This window comes from Trichechus manatus, unplaced genomic scaffold (genome assembly GCF_000243295.1).
Source record: "Trichechus manatus latirostris isolate Lorelei unplaced genomic scaffold, TriManLat1.0 scaffold00176, whole genome shotgun sequence".
NCBI classification, from domain to species: Eukaryota; Metazoa; Chordata; class Mammalia; order Sirenia; family Trichechidae; genus Trichechus; species Trichechus manatus.
The window spans coordinates 2,559,010-2,581,055 of NW_004444112.1; the positions used below are offsets into that span (position 1 = coordinate 2,559,010).

At 53.0% G+C, this 22,046-nt stretch overlaps 3 protein-coding genes across 3 annotated transcripts in view; 2 read left to right on the forward strand and 1 right to left on the reverse strand.

Annotated features, from left to right (window-relative positions):
• TRIM28 (tripartite motif containing 28) overlaps positions 1-5,673 on the reverse strand; it is a 29,881-nt gene extending 24,208 nt beyond the window's left edge. The window contains exon 1 of the mRNA XM_023741198.1: positions 5,608-5,673. Within this exon, the coding sequence (XP_023596966.1) occupies positions 5,608-5,673 (66 nt within the window). The remainder of the gene's footprint in view (positions 1-5,607) is intronic.
• Positions 5,674-10,418: 4,745 nt separating this feature from the next.
• ZBTB45 (zinc finger and BTB domain containing 45) lies at positions 10,419-15,923 on the forward strand. The gene is made up of 3 exons (XM_004386918.2): positions 10,419-10,517; positions 12,349-13,627; positions 15,667-15,923. The coding sequence occupies exons 1-3, from the start codon at positions 10,515-10,517 to the stop codon at positions 15,921-15,923; spliced, it is 1,539 nt and encodes a 512-aa protein (XP_004386975.2). The 5' UTR covers positions 10,419-10,514.
• Positions 15,924-18,796: 2,873 nt separating this feature from the next.
• The window catches only part of SLC27A5 (solute carrier family 27 member 5), a 10,051-nt gene continuing 6,801 nt past the window's right edge, over positions 18,797-22,046 (forward strand). Inside the window, 8 exon segments of the mRNA XM_004386939.1 lie at positions 18,797-18,889; positions 18,891-19,005; positions 19,008-19,335; positions 19,337-19,431; positions 19,817-20,026; positions 20,418-20,502; positions 20,504-20,560; positions 20,609-20,613. Of these exon segments, the coding sequence (XP_004386996.1) occupies positions 18,797-18,889; positions 18,891-19,005; positions 19,008-19,335; positions 19,337-19,431; positions 19,817-20,026; positions 20,418-20,502; positions 20,504-20,560; positions 20,609-20,613 (988 nt within the window).

Genomic DNA, 22,046 nt, shown 5'->3' on the forward strand with positions numbered 1-22,046 from the left:
AGAGTATGGCCCCCAGACACCCTTTTAGCTCAGTGGTGAAGTCATTCCCGAAGTTCACCATTCAGCCAGGGATTGGACAGCCTCATAAAACGGAGTAATGAGGCACAGCAGTCCAGGGACAAGGACTAAAAAGCAGGAGGGGACAGGAAAGTTGGTGATAGGGAACCCAAGGTTGAGAAGGGACAGTGTTGACATTTCGTGGGGTTGTTAACCATTGTCATAGGGCAATATGTGTACTAACTGTTTAATTAGAAATTATTTGGTCTGCAGACTTTCATCTAAGTTACCAAAAAAAAAAAAAAGAATTATCTATGTAAGATCAAATTGACAACAGAAACTCAAAAGGTTTGATGGGAAGCCTAGGGGGCAGTGAGTTGAAGATAATGGTGATGGAATAATTTGGAAAAGGATAGTGAGAATAGCAGCACAACTGGAAGGATATAATTGATGTCACTAAATTGTACATGTAGAAACTTTTGAAATGGCGTAACTTTGGCTGTGTATATTTCCACCAAAAAAAAAGTCCTCCAAGGTTGAGAAGGGAGAGTGTTGACATATCGTGGGGTTGTTAACCAATGTCATAAAACGATATGTGTAGTGACTGTTTAATGAGAAACTATTTGTTCTGTAAACCTTTATCTAAAGTACAATAAAAAAAATAAAGAGATTGACTCAAGATACACCCTACACTAATCCTGCCTCATTAACATAACAAACACAGCCCATTCCCAAATGGAATTATAACCAGAGGTTAGGATTTACAACACATATTTTTGGGGGACATAATTCAATCCATAACATCAGCACTCTGATTAAGATTTTCAGGGTGCTTATATACAATTTTATCACGAACTTTGAACAAATTTTTTTTATTGGTTGACAATTATGTCAGAATACATAAATTTTATAAGAGAGCAGTATGTGCTCAAACATTATGAAAGCTTAAACAGAAATCTTACTAAGACAATCACAAGATCAGTGAGCCATGGTTACAAGACCTCTGGAATCTTAGAACATGTTCATTAATCTTCAATTATTTTCTGAAAGAACAGGTTTTAAGTGAAACTTAATAAATAATTAAACTAGCCCTTCTTTGGTTTCAACAAACCTGATTGCCTAGATGTAATTATATAGAAAACAAACAAGCTACTTCTAAAGGTCAGTTATAATTCGAGGCATAACTATTAACTTTAAAAATTATATACATATATATTTATTATTATACAGCACATGGGTTTCTAACGTTTAAAGATGACCTTTAGTGCCGTTGGTGAGAGAATGCTCTCTGTTTTCAAAAAGCAAAACGTATAATTTTATTTCACTTAAGGATGCATGGGATTGCATTTAGTGCCCACCCGGATAACTCAAGATAATCTCCTCAATCTCAAGATCCTAAATTTAATCACACTTGCAAAGACTCTTTTTCCTTATATAGTAACACTTACAGGTTCCAGAAATTATGAGTGGATATCTTTGGGAAGTGGGCATTTTTCAGCCTGTTACAGTCCCCATTTCACAGATGGGAAAACAGATCCCCTCAGAGATGAGAAAATTGTCCAGAGCCCCACAGCCTGCATGAGTCCAGCCCAGGCCTAGACTCAGCAGGTGCCCTCACTTTTTCTATTTGATGTCTTCCAGAGAGAGAGAGGAAGGCAGACCATCACCTGAGATTATAGGATTAGGGACTGGGACAGGAAGAGGACCAAAAAGTTCAGAGTTGAATTCCTTTCCCTCCTGAAAGGAACCAGGGCTGATGTTCTTCTGAAAGGAAGAACTGGGTCCATGTGTTCCCCTGAAATACAGCTCCCCTGGGAAGGCAGAATTGACGCCAGATTCTCAGAGTGAGGGGTTGGCTTAAAATCTGCATCCAGTGGTGACAGATGGGTTTCTTTTTCTGGCTTTCTCTCTTTTTGAGAACCGTTGTGAACTCATGGATGATTGTGGATTCATTGTGTGTCAGTCAAAAACCAAAAACCAAACCCATGGTTATCAATTCCAAATCAGCGACCCTATAGGACAGAGTAGAACTGCCCCATAGGGTTTCCAAGGAGTGACTAGTGAATTCTAACTGCCAACATTTTCGTTAGCAGCTGAGCTCTTAACCACTGCGCCACCAGGGCTCCATGTGTCAGTCAACAAGTCATCATTCATTCTGATGTTGGCTTGTGTTCTTTTAACATGTCCCCAACATTCTTTGGGTGCTTCTTTTGTGGCATAACAAGGTGTTCCAGGCTTAGCCATTTCTCCCAGGAGACCTGGCTCCTCTCAGCAGGGGTAAACACCATTTCCCAACCTTTAATGAAATTTCGGCAAAGGGGAGGATTATCTGCTGATAGTCACACAATAAGGTGCTTGTAGTATGTAGTGTCAACATGGCCGCCAGTTGGTAGCGGGAAGCTTGAGTGAACACAAGGGGACTCACCCAATACCCCCTGTGGGGGGCTTTAGCCAAAAATATTTGGCCTGAATACCAACAGGTCTTTAGATTTAATTTCACAGGAGCTGCAGTGGAAGATAGGAGCCCTGGTGGCACCAGTAGTTAAGCATTCAGCTGCTAACCAAAAGACTGGCAGTTTGAATCCACCAGCTGCTCCTTGGAAACCCAATGGGGCAGTTCTACTCTGTTCTATAGGGTCGCTATGGGTCGGAATTGACTCAGTGGCAATGGGTTTTGTTTGGTTTCTTGCAGTGGAAGATAAGTGCAAGCAGTTTGCCATCTGTTAACCTAAAAGTTGGCTGTTCGAACCCACCCAGTGGTGCCGCAGAAGAAAAGCCTGGAGAATTGCTTCCGTAAGATTTCAGCCAAGAAAACCCTATGGAAAAACAACAAAAAATAAATAAATAAAATTATTTAAAAAAAAAACTACCTATAGAGCAGTTCTACTCTGTCGCATATGGTTGCCATGAGTTGTTACCAACTTGATGACAACGAATTTGTTTTTTCTTTTTGGAACAGGGAACGTCAAAAAGCCCATGCAACAGCCAGGGGCCCATCCAGAATGGGGCATGTTTTGCCAGAAACCAGGGTCCAATGTCCTCCCCTAGGCATCACAAAAGGCGCTATAAATCTCTACAGCCAGAAACCAGATCCTTGGCCTGAGGCTGGAGGTGGAGGGAGAGGTGAAGGAAGCCAAGTGGAACAAAGTTGTTTAAGATGGAGGGAAGTGTTCTGAAACTGGATAGTGGTGGTGGCTGCACAATGATATGAATTTACTAAAAAATCATTGATGGGTACACCCATAATGGGTGTATTTTATAGTATATAAATTATACTTCAATACAATTCTTTATAAAGGGGAGGAGGCACATGGATTCACAGACACCAAAGGACATGCTTGGCGCCCAGCAATCATGAATGGGTCCCTGGCAAAGACAAACCTGCCCTCAGAGCCCATATTTGGGAATATGGGCGTGTGTTTGAATAATAGCTGACATAAGGCTCATTTCCAAAATGTGAAGATAACTCAATACCCCCACTTTCCCACATCATCATTATGACCCCAGACACCCACGACACTTTCTCTCTCTGATTCTACCTACCCAGAGTTGGGTCTTCACAAGTTATGACTGTCTTTCCCGTCCCTGCCAAATAGGCAAACGCCAGCCTCTCTGCTGCCTTTCACTGTCCCCAGTGAGTTTGATAACAACCCATTGCACCACCCTGGAACTCCTAAACAAAAACAAATAGTAACAACACAAAAAGACTGCTGCTTCTCCAGGGTCCCAGCACCCCGGCCCCATACTGTGCCCTTGGATTAATTTTGAAAAGTTTAAAAATCAGAAACACACAGAGAACAATATAGCACACACTGGGGACTCACATCCCCAAATTAGCAAATGTTCTAGTTTTGTTAGTCAAGGTCATGGTGAGGTTCTTCTTGCTTTATTAACGCATCCAACCGAAGCCAGGTTAAAATGTCTCCATTAAAAGACGTTTCTCAGTGGTACCCCATTGTATCTGCTACTTCGAGGGCACCCTGGGGCTGGGAATTCCAGCAACCTGAGTAAGTGAAAGCCGGCACTTGTGCGTGTTTACTACCCTAGTGTCGATACTGCCCTTCCGCCTCCGGACACCAGCTCTCTCATACACTCCGCCCATTTCAAGTGAACAATTCAATCATTTTTAGTAAATTTAGCAAGTTATACACTATTACTACTGTCCTGTTTTAGGACATTCCCGTCACCCCCAATGAGATCCCTAAGCCCATTTGTTGGTGCTGTGAATCCCAGTTTCCACCCTCTACCTCTGGCAACCACCCCCAACCACTACGGTGTCGTGGTAGATTTGTCTTTCCTGGGCGTTTCATATCAATGGGATGATACAATATGTGGTCTCAGACCGTGCCTGCGCTGGCCGTCACTTTAACCTCGGGCTCCTGTGTCACCCAGACATTTTGAGTTTTGTCTGGTCGGATTGTTCAGTGTTTTCTGTTAGGAACTGTGCCCTTCACCTCTGGCCTGAGAAGTGCGTTCCAAGTGATGTAGGGAAACTGAGGCAGAACGGCCCCCTAGCCCTGCTCTTCCTGGCTGTCCTAGTGGCTGAGACCATAGACCCATAGTGATCAGCCCAAACTCACCACACCCTGACCACGTCCCCTCCCACATGACAACACACCCCTACCTGCTCCCTGCCCTGCCCTCTTTGTGTTTAGGACATTGATTAACTTGTTACTTTTATCCTCAGGCTGCCTCTTTTGAAAACAGGAATAGATTTCCTAGTAGTCCGACTGACTAACTTTTAGAGTTTCCTCACTCCTTAGTGTGCCGCGCTGTGGAACAATGGACCACGTTTGACTTTTTGTATCTGGTGTCTGAAAATAGCCTGAGCAATTAAGGTGCTCTTTGTTTTTCTAAAAAGGTTGACTCTTAGAACCCACCCAGAGGTGCCTCAAAAGAAAGGTCTGGCATCTACTTTTGAAAGGTCACAGCCATGAAAACAGTTCTACTGTGAGCAGTTCAACTCTGACACACATGGAGTCCTGCGAGTTGGAATCAACATGACAGCAACCGGTTTTGTTTATTAGTTTATTTCCATTTGGGTATTCTCCTTCCAGTTGTCTTCTCAGGCACTGCCCTTGTGGCTGGAAAGGTGTTCCCTTTTGTCTTTACATATGAAAGCACATTAAACCTTTTCTGTGTTGCAAATGGAGCCCTGATGGCATGGTGGTTAAGAGCTTGGCTGCTAACCAAAAAGTCCGCAGTTTAAATTCACCAACCGCTTATTTGAAACCCTGTGGGGCAGTTCTACTCTGTCCTATAGGGTCAACTATGAGTCAGAAGCAACTTGAAGGCAGTGGGTTTGGGGTTTGTTTTTTTTGTTAATGTTGCAATTACCCTCCGCCCCATTCCGGAGAAAAGCTCTGGATCCTTGTCTGGGCGTTGTTATTTTTTGATAAATCCTGAAGGCCACATATTGTATGTGGTATATAAATTACCACAAACCTGGGCCCATTGCTTCTGTTGCCTCCATGGGCTCCACCTGGGCCTGGGTCCAGTCTCCTCTCCAGCCCCCTCCCCAGGCTGCAGCTTCTGGGATCCGTCATGTCCTTCCCTCCACCTCTGACATGGCTTCTCAGGACAGCTCAACCATCAACTGCTGGTACTCACCTTGCCAGGGAACTTCTTCACCTCCACCCCTCCGCCTCCAGCCTGAAAGCATTTCTCAGTGGACATGCTCAGTGTCTGTGCCCTCTGCCAGGTGGATGCTCCTGGCTGGCAGAAGTGTGTGCCTGGGTCCCAGGACTTGGCACAGCCCACACCCCACAGCTGGCACAACTCAGACTGCATACCTGGCACAGCCCAGACTGCACATCTGGCACAGGCCCGCCAGGTTGGGGCTGGGTTTGTAGGCACTGAAACGCAAAACACTGGGCTTTACCCTTGGACAGTGGCTGCCACAGAAGGAGGCACCAGATGAGAATGGAGCAGGGAGGGAGCTTGGGGACCCCGATGGAGCTGGCAGCAGAAAGGGCTCCTGGTGTCTTGGTGTCCACATCTGCCAGCTGAGGGGGCCTGGCTTACCCCATCGAACGATATCTTCTGCTCCTTTCATGCGTCTGTGGCAGCTGGAATCTCACAGCTTCTTCCCTATGCCCAGCCCGTGGTGCCTACCCCTTCCATCCCTCACTGCCCCCCTAGATTCTGGGGCCTGGCCTGGGATTTTCATTTGCAGGCCACAACACCCCCACCCCAACCGCCGCCCTGATTTATTTAACCTGTGTCCTCAGCTGTACTCATTTATTCATCCACATGTCCCACAATCACCATGACAAGGTCTTTGGACAGAAAAGCAAAATCGACTTTTTCTCAAGGCCCGTGACTCCTGCAGCCCCAGCTGCCACCTCTTTTTTCTGCTCGAGGAGTCTGGGCTTGAGTTTTTTCCTCCTGCTTTAAAAAAAAACAAACAAACATTGCTGTCAAGTCAATTCTGACTCCTAGCAACCCTATAGGACAGAGTAGAACTGCCCCATAGGGTTTCTAAGGCTGTGAATCTTTACAGAAGCAGACTGCTACATCTTTCTCCTAAGAGTGGCTAGTGGGTTCGAACCGCTGACCTTTCAGTTAGCAGCTGAGCACTTAACCACTGCACCATCAGGGCTCCTTTCTCTTCCTGCCTACCCAGGCCTAAGAAGAACCCTGGTGACAAAATGGTTAAGTGCTTGGCTGCTAACGGAAAAGTTGGCAGTTTGAACCCACCTAGAAGCGACACAGGAGAAAGACCTGGCTATCTGCTCCCATAATGATTACAACCTAGGAAAACCTATGGGCAGTTCTACTTTGTCCCATGGGGTTGCTATGAGTTGGAATTGACTTGATTGGCACATAACAATACCACCCAGGCCTACTGGGCCACACCCCCATCTCACCATCATCCTCCTAGTCTCTCCCCTGGAGGCTGAGACCTCCTCTGAAGCCCTATGTCCTTTCCTTCCTACCCTGAATCTGTCCCCTGCTCTCCCATTGCTGCCTACCTGGCCTCCTGCATTTGCCATGCTACTAGGTCCACTGTCCATCCCACAGCCCTTTAAATGTGCAAATGGGACTGTAACAAATTATCACAAACCCAGTGGCTTAACACAACACTCATTAAGTAGCTCACAGTTCTGTAGTCAGAAGTCTAGGCAACATTTCTTGCTTCTTAGGAGGGAACTCCTAAGGCCACAATCAAGGCGTTGGCTGGGCTGGGCTGTTATCTGGAAGATGGGAAGAAGAATCTGCTTCTAAGCTCATTTAGGTCATTGGCAGAATTCAGTTTCATGTGGTTGTAGGCCTGAAGTCCCCATTTCCTTGCTGGCTGTCAGCTCGGGGTCATTCTTAGCTTCTAGAGGCAGCCTACATTTCTCATCCTGTGGCCCCCTCCACCTTCAAAGCCCATGGAGTCCTTTTCTTACTTCGAATCTCTCTGCCTTCCCCTCCTGCCTTTAAGGACCCTGTGATTACTTTCTAAAAACCCATTGCCACTGAGTCAACTCCAATTCATGGCAAGCCCATGTGTTACAGAGTAGAACTGCTCTGTAGGATTTTCTTGGCTGTGATCTTTATGGAAGGAGACTGCCAGGCCTTTCTTCCATTGTACTACCAGGTGGGTTCAAACCACAAACCTTTAGGTTAGTACCTGAAAGCGAGCCATTTGTACCACCCAGGAATTATTTGGCCCACCCAATTAATCCAGGACCATCTCCTTATTTTAAGGGCAGCTGATTACTTGTCGCTGTGTAGTTGGTTCTAACTCATGAAGACCATGTGTTACAGAACAGAAGTGAGCTCCACAGGGTTTTCTTGGCTGTGCTCTTTACAGAAGTACATCGCCAGGTCTTTCTTCTGTGGCACTGCTGGAAGGGTCAGTTAGTAGTCGAGCACAAACCTTTTGGGCCACTCAGGGATCATATAATTACATCCACAAAGCCCCTTTTGCCATGCAGTGTAACTATTTCACAGGTGATGTCACATTCACAGGTTCTAGAGTACTGGGGCATGGAATCTTGGGGAGGGCATTTTTAGAATTCTGTCTCCCACATCAGTTTTACTTGCAATGTCCCAGCAACCTATGGGGTCAAGCCCAGTGGACACTAAGAGGAGGGAGAAGTGGCTGTTGGCACCTTCATTCCTGTGTGCTGCAGCTGTAGCCGCTGTGTGCCAAGGTGAAGGACACAGTTGACCCTCCTGCCCTCACAGACCTTCTGATAGAAGAAGAGAGAGTTTGAGGTCAGGGAGGATACCTGGGGGAATGTGATGGCCTTTGACCTGTATAGGAGGGTCCTACAGGCAGAGGGAGCAGCACAGGCATAGCAGTTCCAGGCAAAGGGGTGGCACCACAAGGGGTGTATGATCATGGAGCAGCGACAGGGAGAAGGGAGGAAAGGGGGTTAGCAAGCGTGTTGGGAGCAGACCATACAGGACTGGGCAGGCCACAGTAAGGGGCTCAGGTTGTGAATAGGGACAACGAGACCATCAGACATGTGTTTGTGAGGTTCCTTCAGGTGTGGCCACAGATGGGCTGCAGGCAGAGACAAGACAGTGACTCCCCACCTGGCCTGTACCTTTCCCTCCTTGACCTTCAAACACCTTACCTACAACACAGCAACCCAGCAGCTGCCTAGGTGGGGCAAGCACCTCGGCCTTGTCCTCTTCCCTGAGGCTTACACTTCAGCCCCCATGCTAGACTCCACACCTGTTGAGCTGTTCAATATGGCATGTGATCCACTGAGGCCTTGGGATCTTCTGACCTCAAGCTTCAGGACCTCCTACCTCCCTCCAGCCCCCAGGAGTAGAGCCAAAAGCCCAGCTAGTCCAACATTCCAATCTCACTGGCTAGTGGGTCTGGCTCATGGGCACCCTGCACAGCTGCCCCCATCTCAGGGCCTTGCAGACAAGAGGCTGTTTCCTTTGGACGGCTCATCCCATAGATTCTGTCCCATCTGGTGCCTTCTGGTCTTTCAGGTCTGTCCACTTGCCACCCTCCTGGCTTATGCAACCACAGCTCACCCTCCTACACTCTGTTACTTTTCTGAGTTCAGGCCCAGGGTGTGGCGTGCAAAAGGCGCACATTCATTCATTTGTTCACTCCTCACCTTAGGGCAGGTGAGCCTGGTGGTCCCGTAGGGGTGAGGGGCGTGGGGTCTGATTGCCTCCACCTTCCGGCTGGGACCCAGGCTCAGGGCAGGGGATGGGAGCCATAGCCTTGGTGGCGTTGGCTCCCCCATTCTCACCTATGCCCCGCGTGGGGCTGGGGTACGAGTAAGACAGAGGCCCGCAGCCTGCTTAAGATTCCACTGCCTCAAGCAACTTCCTTGACACACCCTGTAGCTTTACATCCACATCCTGGTTCCCCTTTCTTTAACTGCTGCCCAAAACTTGAGGAAATCGGCGGAAACCGGTTTCCGCACCAGGTTGATGTTCAGGACAACCTTTTAGCTCATTAAGTACCTCATACGTAATAAGTTCCCCGCTTCTGGACGGAGTTTAACTGCCATTTTCTGAACATGCGCTACATGGTTGTATGTAAACTCCATCGCGCCTGCTAGTATGATTAAGAATGTTGCTGATGTAATTTGTATGAACTTCCTACTTGTAAACTCCATAAAAGTAACTTTCCTTCTCACCCTCGCTGGGCAGTCTTGGCGGCAACAGCCCTATTCTTTCCCTTGTGCAACCAAATGAAAGCGCCTTTCTTGATCTCCCCATCTTGGTCTCTCATTTATTGGCTGAGACGAGTGGCACCGAGCAGAACTTAGGGTTTCCACCCTGCAACAGGACGGGTGAGGGAGCAAACGCGACTCTTGTCCCCACTGTGTTATGGGGAAAACGCCGCCTCCCGTTCTTGCAACGGGGCTTAAGCTGGCCAAGATTGGCCATGGGGCTTCAGCCTGGACTACCAGCTTGCCCTCCATTACTGCGTATCTTCTTAACCCTGGGCCGTGCAAGCAGGGGCGTGGCCCACAGATTGACAACACAGGTCCCAACTCCCGCCCTGTCTCTATGGCGACGCCGGAAGGGTGCTCTGGCCCAGAGCTTCCCAGCGCCTGGTCAGTCCCAGTTTCCAAGACTTTGGTTTCTCCTGGGTAGGGGGCCGGAAGTGCTGTCAGGCGGCGAAGCTGATCTCCATGGAAACGCCGGAAACGTGCTTAGGACCAGCGCTCCCCGGCGCCGTGGCCGCAGTGGAGTTGGGTTCCGCCCGGATCGCGGCCCGGAAGTGCGGCCTTGGTGGCGGTGAGCAGGAGGAGGCCACGGCCAAGCCTGGTGACTGAGGAGGAGCAAGAGGTGGGGTCGAGCGGGCGGGCATCCCCCTGCCGCTGGGCCCGCAAGGAGGCCCAGGCGTGCCAGGGGAGAGGCGCTCGTTCTGGGCTCGGAGAGCTGCAGAGCGTACGCTGCGGCGGACGCGAGGGGGCGCTGCAGGACCGGGGCACGGCGCTAGCAAGGGCGCGCAAGCGGGAGACCTAGGGCGGCGGGGGGCTTGCACGGGTGCAGCCGCAGCGGAACTGAGAGGGGACTCGGCGCAGGGTAGGGCGCTAGCAATGGTACGGAGTACGGGAGAGGGTGCTCTGAGTAAAAGGCATGGCATGGGCAAAGGCGTGGCGGTAGGAACGCGATATCAGACCGGGAGGATGGGCCTGGGCGGCGGGTCTCAGAGGGGGACCTTTGTTCTGAGGTATCCAGGAAGGCCCTGCATCTGGAAAGAGGAATCAGAGTCCGCAGGGACGCAGGGCAGGCGGGTCAGCAGAGGAATTCATGCCCTGCTATCTGATGCGCAGGTTTCAGCCTCTGTTACTCGGGCAGGACTTTAGATGCCTGGTGAATAAAGACCGGGAAGGGTGCTTCTGACTGAAGTAATGGCACGTGCCGTTTGAGGAATACCAGGAATTCATCGTCATAGAGGGTTCTGAGCAGAGGAGGGTCCCGATCTGAGTTAGGTCTGAGCGGGCTCCCTCTGGCTGTTGCGTGGGGAATCGACCGGGAGGTGGGGGGCGTGGAGGAGTCCAGTGACGAGTCTACTGCCACAGTGCAGGCCGGTGGTAACCGGAGCAGTAGAAGTGTGCAGAAGTGGACTAGGGGAATCAGATGTGGGGGACGCAAGAAAGAGGAGTCTGGCCTGAGCAACGGAAGGCAGTGGGGGCATCAGGAGCCAGAGGGGTTCAGGCTGAGAGCCCGAAAGCCCCTGAGGATGTAAGGACAGGATTCAGCGGGACGCCCTTTGGGGCTGTGCAACCCTGCGCGAGCACCAGAGTGGGTTGATCTCAGGGTGCGCGCCGTGTCCCAACTCTTGTCGCCTAGACTGTAGGTGAAGCTTGTAGGTGTGTACAGCTTGGGTGTGGGGTGAGCCAGGTGCCCCATCCTTGTTTGTCAGAGGAAGCCGACCAAGCAAGTGTGGGGTCACCTGCTTGGCATGTGAAGTAATAGGGGCTTTGCAGAGACCCCTGGGGGGTACTCCCTCCACTTTCCAGTGCCTGAGGGTGGTAAATGCCTGGTTCATTGGACGGGGGTTCACAAAAAGCTCTGGATTGCCCAGCCATGCTGGCCTAGTCCACCTGTGCCCACTCAGTCACACACCCCTGCGCTTGTCCACACACACCCTCTGTCTGCCACACCCACTTCCTGTGTCCCACGGTCCCCATTGAGACCCCAAGAGGCAGTGGGAGGTACCTCCCTGCCAGTTGGGCAGGGGTCTGCCAGAGACGGAATCTGGCTTTATGTTTGGTGCCTGCCAGGCTAATGCCCAACCTATCCTCAACTCTTTGTGTCAGGCACACCACAAATCACCCAGCCCATCTTCCATCTCTCACGAAGGGACACTCCACCCCATCTCCCATCCTCCAGGAGGACCTCTCCATACACTACTTAACATAACGCTGTTCTAAGGCAGCAGTCTGGGGTCTGCACTGGGCCTTAGATGCTCAGAGGCTGGGGGATGGGTCAAATGGGAGGAGTTGCAGCCAGGCTAGAGGGGACAGGGTCCAGTGTTTCCACCACCTGTTCTGCTTTCTGGGTTGAGGGGCAGCCAGTTCTGGATAGAGTCCCTGGCCTCTTCTCCATGAGGTTGCCCCTGAGAAGGGAACATGGGGAGAGCATACTCATACTGGAGGTGGAGGCGCCTGGGCCAGGGATGGGCAGTCCGAGTCCTGGGCCCTGTGCAGTGAGTAAGGATGGAGAAGGGGGAGGGCAGGCATTTGGCGTGGGGGGTATCCCCATCCTCTTTCACGGGTGTGGTGTGCTGGGGGCTGCAGAAATGGAGGGAGCTGCTGAGGTCCTGGGGATGTCTGAGGACTCAGTTTTGGACCTCGGGCTGTGCCATGTGCTGGGACAGAGCATAATCCCCAGCTGACCTCTCTTCCCAACTCCTGTCTTGTGCAGATGGCTGCGGCGGAGGCAGTGCACCACATCCATCTGCAAAACTTTTCTCGCTCCTTGCTTGAGACCCTAAACGGACAGCGACTGGGCGGTCACTTCTGTGACGTGACCGTGCGCATCCGCGAAGCCTCGTTGCGCGCACACCGATGTGTACTGGCGGCCGGCTCGCCCTTTTTCCAGGACAAGCTGCTGCTCGGCCACTCGGAGATCCGCGTGCCGCCAGTGGTTCCTGCGCAGACGGTGCGCCAGCTCGTGGAGTTCCTTTACAGCGGCTCTTTGGTGGTGGCGCAGGGCGAAGCGCTGCAGGTGCTCACGGCTGCATCAGTGCTGCGCATCCAGACGGTCATTGACGAATGCACGCAGATCATTGCACGTGGGCGTGCCTCTGCCCCAGGCGCCCCGGTGCCTGCACCCCTCCCTGCACCAGTGCCGCCGCCACTCGCACCCGCGCAGCTGCGCCATCGCCTGCGCCACCTCCTGGCCGCGCGCCCCCCTGGCCACTCCGGCGCCGCACACAGCCGCAAGCAGCGCCAGCCCGCGCGCCTGCAGCTGCCTGCGCCCCCGGTGCCCGCCAAGGCCCAGGCGTCTGACACTGACCTGGCGTTCCCTGCGCCCCCTGATGACGGTGGCGAAGATGACGAGGATGAAACCGACGATGAGACCGATGGCGAGGATGGAGAAGGGGGCGGCAGTGGTCCTGGTGAAGGCCAGGCGCCTCCTGCCTTTCCTGACTGTGCTGCAGGTTTTCTCAACACCACCGCAGACAGTGCACAAGAGCACCCCCCTGCGCCTGCCGGCCTTCCTGACTACAGTGGTGTGGGGAGGGAATTCCTCCGGGGAGCTGCAGCAGCCGAGGACGTGTTTCCTGACAGCTACGTCTCTGCCTGGCAAGACGAGGACGGTACCACTGCCGAGGCCTGTCCTGCCGAGACATCTGCCCCTGCCCCTGCCCCGCCCGACTGCATCCTGGCCGGCTCCCGCCCGCCGGGTGTGAAGACCACCGGGCCACCCGGCTCACTCTTCCCCTTTCGCCTGGGTGCTCCCGGGCCACCGACACCCGCGCCCCCACCCCCTTTCTACCAGGCGCTCCAGTCTGACGCGGCTCCAAGTGCTGCTACCCAGTTAGGGGAGACGCCAGCCCCGCCTACCGCTCCTGCTGCGGCCCCATCGGGCACCGCGGCGCGCTCCTCGGCCGCAGAGACGCCCGCCTATGAGTGCACCCACTGTCGCAAAACGTTCAGCTCTCGGAAAAACTACACCAAGCACATGTTCATCCACTCGGGTGAGCTGGGAAGGGACCCCTCTGCCCAGGTCTCTGAACTCCTTGGTCTCTGGTCATTGGAGATTCACTCCCTCAGGAGGGGTCGGGCCCTGGGGGAGTGGGGGTCTGACGCAGGCGCAGTTTGCCTCTCTTGGTCATGCGATCCCAGGGGGCAGGAGGTAGCAGAGGGGTGGGTAATGAGGGGGCTACATGGTTCCAGGCCTTGGCTGCACCCTCTGTAAACTGGGTATCCATCCAGGCCTGTTGTTCTTTGGTGACCCCAGGAGGCCTGGATATGGAGCCTAAGTGGATAGCTCGTGGGTGGACTGAGTTGTGGGGAACAGGTCATGGACCGCGCCTCTGTCCCTCTACCTCGATTTGTAGGTGGGGATCCTGAGGCTGTGTAGGGGAACCTGCCCAAGGAGTTTGGAAAGGTGGTGGTGGAGGCTTTAGTTGGGTGCAGGAGCCTGGAATAAGTGGGGAGGCTTAACCCTGGGTAGACTTAGCCCAGACTAGGCTGGGTAGTGGGCGCTGGGCCTCTCCAGACAGCAGGTCAGGGGTTGAAGGTGAGGGGGAGTGTACGGGCCTAAGGAGAGTGTGGGGAACCTGCAGAAAGGGGGAAGATTAGGGCCTGAGGAGCCCTTGCACCAGGGACAGGAGGAGGTAGGTGCTGCAACGTAGACACCCCTGGCCCAGGAGGGAGGAAAGGGGGCTTTGCCAAGGCTGCAGCAAGGTCCCCTCAGACCAACACTAGGGTAGGTTAGAGAGACTGCTCCGAAGCAGCTAACCCAAACCAAACCAATTGCTGTAGAGTTGATTCCTACTCATGGTGACCCTATAGGACAGAGTAGAACTGCCCCATAGGGTTTCTAAAGAGTGGCTGGTGGGTTCGAGTTGTCAGTGTTTTGCTTAGCAGCCGAGCTCATAACTACCAGTGGAGCGCAAGGGTGGAGCTTGGAAGTGTGGCTAGCTGTGCTGCTTAGCAGCCGAGCTCATAACTACCAGTGGAGCGCAAGGGTGGAGCTTGGAAGTGTGGCTAGCTGTGCTGCTTAGCAGCCGAGCTCATAACTACCAGTGGAGCGCAAGGGTGGAGCTTGGAAGTGTGGCTAGCTGTGCTGAGCCAGGCACAAGGTGGGAGTGGACAGGGGTGTTTGATCAAAGCTGAGCTTGGTGTCAAGGAAAGTAGAGATTTGGCTGGAAGGCCACACCACAGTGGAGAGCTGTGTGTGAGAGAGAGAGAAGATCCAGATCTGCAGGGCAGGAACTTGGTGTTTCACCCTGAGTGGAGAGGAAGCAGTCAAAATGTTCTGAGCTGGAGAGTGATGAGATGTGATTTACATCTTAAAATCTCCCCCTAGCTGTCTTGGGGAGGATGGGGAGAAGATAGGGAGTAGGTGAAAGAAGGGGTGCTAGGTGGTCAGCAAGTGGAGGAACTTCCAGGGGCCCCAAGGCAATGCAGTCCTTGCCTGAAGCAGTGCCCCGAAGCCCTCTGCTGCCGACACAGCCTGCTTACCCTCCTCTGATCTAGGGTGAGGGGTACAGCCCACTGTGTTCCCCAGGGACATTACAGCAGGCAAGGACTCTGGGCAACAGGGGCTTACTGCAGGAAGGGGGCAGGCGTGCCCCGTTCTCTCTTCGCATAGGGGCGAGGGGCCTTTCCATAGTGTCCTCAGAATTGAAACCAGTGGTCAGAGTTGAGGACTCTGTGGGCATGGGGGGGACGGGGTAGGGGATTGTGGGGAAGTGAGGTCAGCCCCAGTGTCTCCCTGAGCCAGGCACAGTGCAGTTTGGAGTGCGGAGGTGAACGGAGATCCTGTTGTATATCTCTGCCTGTGGTGAAGGGAAGTTCGGGAGTTGGAGAGTAGGGGTCCCTGTGGGGCAGTGGGATCTCGGGATGACGGTAGTAGTCTGGGAGTGAGATGGGCGTCCTTGCTGGGCAGGATGATCCTAGGGTGAGGGGCAGTCTGGGAGGGGAGGGGAGGGGTGTCCTTGTCTGGCAGGGTGTCCCGGGGACTTCCACCCGGCTGACGTGTGCACGCGGCCCGTCCTTTTGCCTGCAGGGGAAAAGCCGCACCAGTGCGCCGTGTGCTGGCGATCCTTCTCGCTGCGCGACTACCTGCTCAAGCACATGGTCACGCACACGGGAGTGCGAGCCTTCCAGTGCACCGTCTGCGCTAAGCGCTTCACGCAGAAGAGCTCGCTCAACGTGCACATGCGCACGCACCGCCCTGAACGTGCGCCCTGCCCTGCCTGCGGCAAGGTCTTCTCGCACCGGGCACTGCTCGAGCGCCACCTGGCCGCACACCCAGCTCCCTGATCCGGGGCCCGGCCACACCTCGCACACTGAGGCCATGCCCCGCGCACTGAGGCCATGCCCATGGTAGGCCAGGTCACACCCCAAGTCTCCAGGCTGCACCCACAGTGCATTCAGCCACGCCTTACACAGTGGCCACCCGCACCGTAGGATCAGTCGCGCCACCTCGAGCTACTGAACACAGTTGTGGATCTGGACCAGGTCCCTACCTGAGGCAGTCTGCTCACTCCTGTCCTGCGTGCCCAGGGCAAGCCAAACCCACAGCAGTGTCTTAATCATGCTTCCTCCACCAGACCACTCGCCCCTGAGCACAGGTCCCCCTTCTCTGCCTCCACCCCTCCTGCAGACCTGATGGAGGGGCCAGCCCTGCTTCCCCATTTCCTCCCACATACTTGGACTTTCCAGAAACCCGACCAGCTCTGAGAACTGGACCATTTCCAGTCTGAACAGGACGCTGGGATCCATGGACTCGTGGCTCCACCCTTGATCCGCATCTCCCATCTCCCCTTCCTGTGTGGGTGGGGTGGAGTGGGGCAAAGTCTGGGGCTGCTCCCCAGCCCCAGTGTAGGACTGGGTGAGGCCCAGAACCCCTCCCCCATCCCCCGACCAGGGTATCCCTCCTTCAGGCACCTAAGGGGGTCAGGTGGCCCACCAAGGACTTGAGGCTGGGCCTTGTGATGTAATAAAGGACAGTGGGCCATGGGGCCTGAGTCGTGGGTGTCTCCCCTAGACTGTGCCCGTCGGGCTCAGCCCACCCATCTCTGGAGGTATCCTATGGTCAGCCCCAGCCTCCTGCCACCATTCTGGGCCTCTGTTCTGGGGGAGTGGGGAAGGAATGGGCATAGAGCTGGCGCTTGGCTCTCCTGGGGCCCTTGGTCCTGTAAGGGGGCAGCTTCTTCCCTGTCTGAGGTGGATCTCCTAGAGGGAGGTCACATATGGGAACCCCCTCTCCTCAGACTCCTGGCTGCTGTCCACAGTGCAGATTTCCAGGCTGAGATCCTCTAGCTAGACTGTCAGGGGTCCTTTGGATGTCAGTCTCCCACCCTACCCCTGCCCCCATTCTGACAGGTATGTTGGTTGAGCACCTTACTTTTGGGTGAGTGGGTGGGGGTTTATCAGGAATTTTGAGGTCAGGATGCCTTGAGATAGTCCAAGCCCCAGGATACCTTCCTTGGCCACTGGGAGCACGAGTTCCAGGTCGTGATGCCAGGGCTGGGCACAGTGGCCGCTTGAGGGATGGGCAGTGTCTTAATTATCTAGCGCTGCTATAACAGAAATACCACAAGTGGATGGCGTTAACAAACAGAAGTTTATTCTCTCACAGTCTAGGAGGCTAGAGGTCCGATCGCAGGGTGCCAGCTTCAGGGGAAGGCTTTATCTTTGTTGGCTCTTGGGGAAGGTCCTTGTCATTAATCTTCCCTGGTGGAGGAACTTCTCAGCACAGGGACCCCAGGTCCTGTGCTAGTCTCCTGGCTCTCGTTTCTTGGTAGTATCAGGTCCCCATGTCTCTCTGCTTGCTTCTCTCTTTTATATCTCAAAGGAGATTGACTTAAGACACAACCTAATCTTGTAGATTGTTTCCTGCCTCATTAATATAACTGCCTCAAATCTGGCCTTATTAACATCATAGAGATAGGGTTTACAACACACAGGAAAATAACATCAGATGACAAAATGGTGGACAATCACAGAATACTGGGAATCATGGTCTAGCCAAGCTGACACATTTTTTGGGGACACAGTTCAATCCATAAGAGGCAGTGACCAGGATCCCTGGGCCCAATGGATGGCTGAAGACAGGCCTGCAGTCTCGCAGGCTACATCATCTGGCTGGCACCTCTCACCCTCCAGCATGGTGGGAGGCTCCTGGCTTGGATGCCAGGCCTATCTGGAGCTGGTGGGGGGAGGGGAGTGCAGCCTGGAGGAACAAGCCCAGCTGGTTCCCAGAGGTTAAGGGCTAAGGCCTTCCTGTTCCAACCACACACAGATGTCCAAGCCCCTGACCCTTAGTGATGCAGGGGGTGGGCTATAGAGCTGGGTTTGAGTTCTGGCACTGCATGTGCTCATTTACTGAGTATTTCCTGTTTAACTGGCAGGGGGCTAAGCTCCTGGGTTCATGATTCCAAGGCTGCAGCTGAGTCCTGCTCCCTCGGCGGCTCGTGGTCCAGGGTCTTGTGGACAGGGCTGTAGCCTGGCTGAGCCCCATCTCCCCATGGGTTAAGTGAGTACCACGGGAGAACCTCCCTCATAGGTGCACAGAACTGTGGTCAGTGCTCCTGGCAAGGCCCGACTTTTGATCCTGTTTATGTTCAGTTTCGCCAATTGGATTGTTAGCTCCCTGAGGGCAGGATTTCTGCCTGGTGCACAGTGTGTGTGTGAGGAGAAGGAAGGGGGGAGGTGCTAGCCCTGGAGCAGGAAGGTAAGGACAGCAAGGAGGGATGACAGGGGAGGCTGGTGGTACCCATGAAAGGGCCAGAGAATTGGGTCTCCAGAGGTCAGCCACAATGGCAGAGGGAGGACAGAGGCCAATGAGAGGAAAGGGGACCCTGTAGATAATGGCAGAGGCAAAGAAGTGACAAATGTGACAGAGAAGAGGGCCTCCACAAGTGAGGACAGGAGAGGGCCCCAGGTGGGCAGTGACAAACGCAGAGGAACTGGAGCCAAGCAGAGTACCTAGCAGAGCAAAACAGGCTGTCACAGCACGGCCGGGAGCAGAGCCCTGGCCAAGAGCAACCACTGTCAACAGTTCCTGGGAAACCAACACGGAGGCAGGCCTGGTGTGATCCCCTGGAGGTCCAGAGGTTGGGAACAGCCAGCACCAGTGTTAGAGGTGAGATGGTGCACACTGCTGCCACTTTGAGGAGGGAGCTGGTGCAATGGGGGTTAGGCCCAGGCTGGTCCTGCCACTGCTGCTGTTGCTGCAGGCCCTGGGGCAGTCTGCGTGGCCGGCTGCCGTGATCCTGGTGCTGTGCTCTCTGGTTGCTGGGGGACCCCACCTGTGGCATGCTGTTTGGCCTGGCCATTCTGGTGTGACCCTGGCTTGGCCCCTGGATGCCCCACTGGCTGAGCCTAGTGGCCACAGCAGTCACACCAGTCCTGCTGCTATCCAGCTGCCAGCTGACATCGCCTTTGTGGTCCAGATCCTCTGCTTGGGGTTGCAGATGTGGGCACAGCTGAGCCAACAGCTGCCCTGCACCTTTGTGGATGCCTTTGAGCAGCGGGCTCAAGGGCAGCCAGACTACGTGCCCTTGGTGTTCACAGGGCCTGGGGGTCTTAAGGTCACCTTCGGAGAGTTGGATGCCTTGGCCTGCCAGGCGGCATGGGCCCTGAAGGCTGAGCTGGGTGGCCCCTCCAGCATGTCTGTTGAGAAGCCCACCACTCTCCTGGTACTGGCCTTGTGGCTGGGGCTGGCCAAGCTGCCCTGCGGCCTGGATCAACCCGCACAGCAAGGGGGTGACTCTGGTCCGTGCTGTGCTGAGGTCTGGGGCCTCGGTGCTGGTGGTTGACCCAGGTGAGGGCCCTCCAGGGTCAGTGGGAGGGGGCAGGGGGCGGACAGGGAGGATGGCAATTCAAAGAACAGTGGTGATGGTGGAGGCTGAGCAGAGTCCTTTGCTTCCCACTTGCGCTCACAGCAATTAGAGTTAATATTAAATCCATCAGGAAAATTATTCTGAGGGCATCAGTTTTTATTTTCTTCAAAATGACTATTTCCATCCTTTTTGCCAAAAAAATACCAACTATGGGATTCTCTACTGAAGAATGTCAAATCGTTTCTTTGCTAGCCTCTTCCTCCGTGGCAGAAGGCTCCTCTACCCCCATCTCTGGGTTTCAGGTTCCCCACTCCCTACCTCAGAGGTGGGCCTTGCCTCACTTTCCCCTCTCACCGGTCCCTGTAGACCTCTGGGAGAGCCTGGAGGAAGTCCTTCCCAAGCTGCAGGCTGAGAACATCTGCCACTTCTACCTCAGCAACTCGTCCCCAATGCTGGGTGTGGGGGCTCTGGGGGCCGCCTTAGATGCTGCTCTCTCAGACCCAGTGCCTGCTCACTTGTGTGCAGGGATCACACCACGAAGCCCTATGCTGTACATCTACACCTCAGGAACCACCGGTAAGGGTGCCCAGCAGCTCTGGTCCCCAGTCTCTGAATTCCCGCCCTGACCTGTGCTTCACACTTGACCTCTGAAACCCACGCTGTCTTCTAATCCTGGCCTGAACTGACCCCCAGCGTGAGTCCAGTGTTCAACACTGAAATACTGCCTCTGTTCTTGATTGATTACCCACAGCTGGATTTTAGCCTCTGAATTGAAAATCCAATTTGTCCGCCCCAAAGCCAACCATGAGTCATACTTGACCACAGTCTAAGAGCCTCAAACACCGGTACAACCCTGGTGGTGGTGATCCCACACTTGTCTACCATCCATGGTGGGTCCATTTTTGACCCACCCCGCTTCCCTGCTGTCCTTTCACTACCCCACCCTTCCCACTCCTTCATCCCCCAGGACTTCCAAAGGTGGTTATCCTCACATATGAGCCGCTGCTGCAAATGTTCGGAATGCTATCGCTGTGTGGGGTCACAGCTGATGACGGTTCTGCCTCTGCACCATGTGATGGGGCTTGTCTTTGGAGTCCTTGGCTGCCTGGAGCTCACTGAACTTTTGCCTGAGGACATCTCCAATCCACAGAATTCCAGTATGGGTTTCTGGGTGGGGCTATCAAGTTGACAAAACTGCATAGGCTACCCAGCACCCTGGGTGTCATGGTTTGAATTGTGTCCCCCAGAAAATGTGTGTATCAATTTGGCTGGGCCATGATTCCCAGAATTGTGTGGTTGGCCTCCATTTTGTGATTGTAATTTTATGTTAAAGAGGATTAGGGTGGGATTGTAACACCACCTTTACCCAGGTCACATCCAGTGTAAACAGAGTTTCCCTGGGGTGTGGCCTGCACCACCTTTTATCTCTCAAGAGATGCAAGGAAAGGGAAGCAAGCAGAGAGTGGGGGACCTCATACCATCAAGAAAGCAGTGCTGGGAGCAGAGCGCATCCTTTGGACCGGGGTCCCTGCGCCGAGAAGCTCCTAGTCCGGGGGAACACTGATGAGAAGGCTGAGAGAGAAAAAGCCTTCCCCTGGAGCTGATGCCCTGAATTTGGACCTTTAGCCTACTTTACTGTGAGGAAATAAACTTCTCTTTGTTAAAGCCATCCACTTGTGGTATTTCTGTTATAGCAGCAATAGAGAATCCACAGAATTCCCGTATGGGTTTCTGGGTGAGGTTATCAAGTTGACAAAACTGCACAGGCTACCCAGCACCCCGGGTTCTCAGCTTTGAGAAGGAACTCAAAGAAAGGAGTCCCAGGGCTACTGGAAGAGAGGCTTGGACACTCACACAGTCCCTAATGGCTGTGCTTTGGTTATGAGGTGACAAAACCTGAAATGAGTGACACAGGCATTCAGGAAGCCTCTGAAGGCACTCAGTAGGCAATAGAGATGCTGGTGACAGATTTGTGACACGGCCACAAGAGGAGCTGGTGAGGTAATGCTTGCCAAGCACTCCTGTGGGCTGTCTTCCTGGACACCTGACTGGGACCTCTCCACAGACATTTTTTCTCAGATTTTTATTACGTGAATTTCTAAACATGCTGAAAAATTTCTAAGCACACACACACAACTATGAATACTTACGTGCCCACCATCCAGCTTCAGCCACCATCAGCATTTTGCTGTACTTGTTTCATTTATCCCCTCCTACTTGCCTTTTTTTTGACGTGTTCGATTGTTAGTTTTCTTTGTTGTTACCTTAATATTTACCCCTATTTTTCTAAGTTTAAACTACTCTTTTATTTCTTTATATTGCCTTGACTTCTCTCCATATGAAAAATCTATGTCTACATTTTTTAGTCCCTCTTTTTTATTTTAATGTTGTCATCTTTTACATATTGATATCTCTGTTCACCTATTTTCAGTGTATTAGCTTTGATTTATTTTTGTGACTTCCCTATCTGAGTTAATATCTGGTTGCTCTGTCCGGTGTTCTAGTCTTGCATTGTTATCTGATGTTACTGATTTTCTAACCAGGGGACTCCCTTTAGTATTTCTTGTAATTTTGGTTTGGTTTTTGCAAATTCCCT

What these genes read in the sequence shown, in the direction of transcription:
- ZBTB45 (XM_004386918.2), top strand. An exon ending in GCACATGTTCATCCACTCGG is followed by an intron (nt 13,628 to 15,666) that starts GTGAGCTGGGAA and finishes TTTTGCCTGCAG; the next exon opens with GGGAAAAGCCGCACCAGTGC.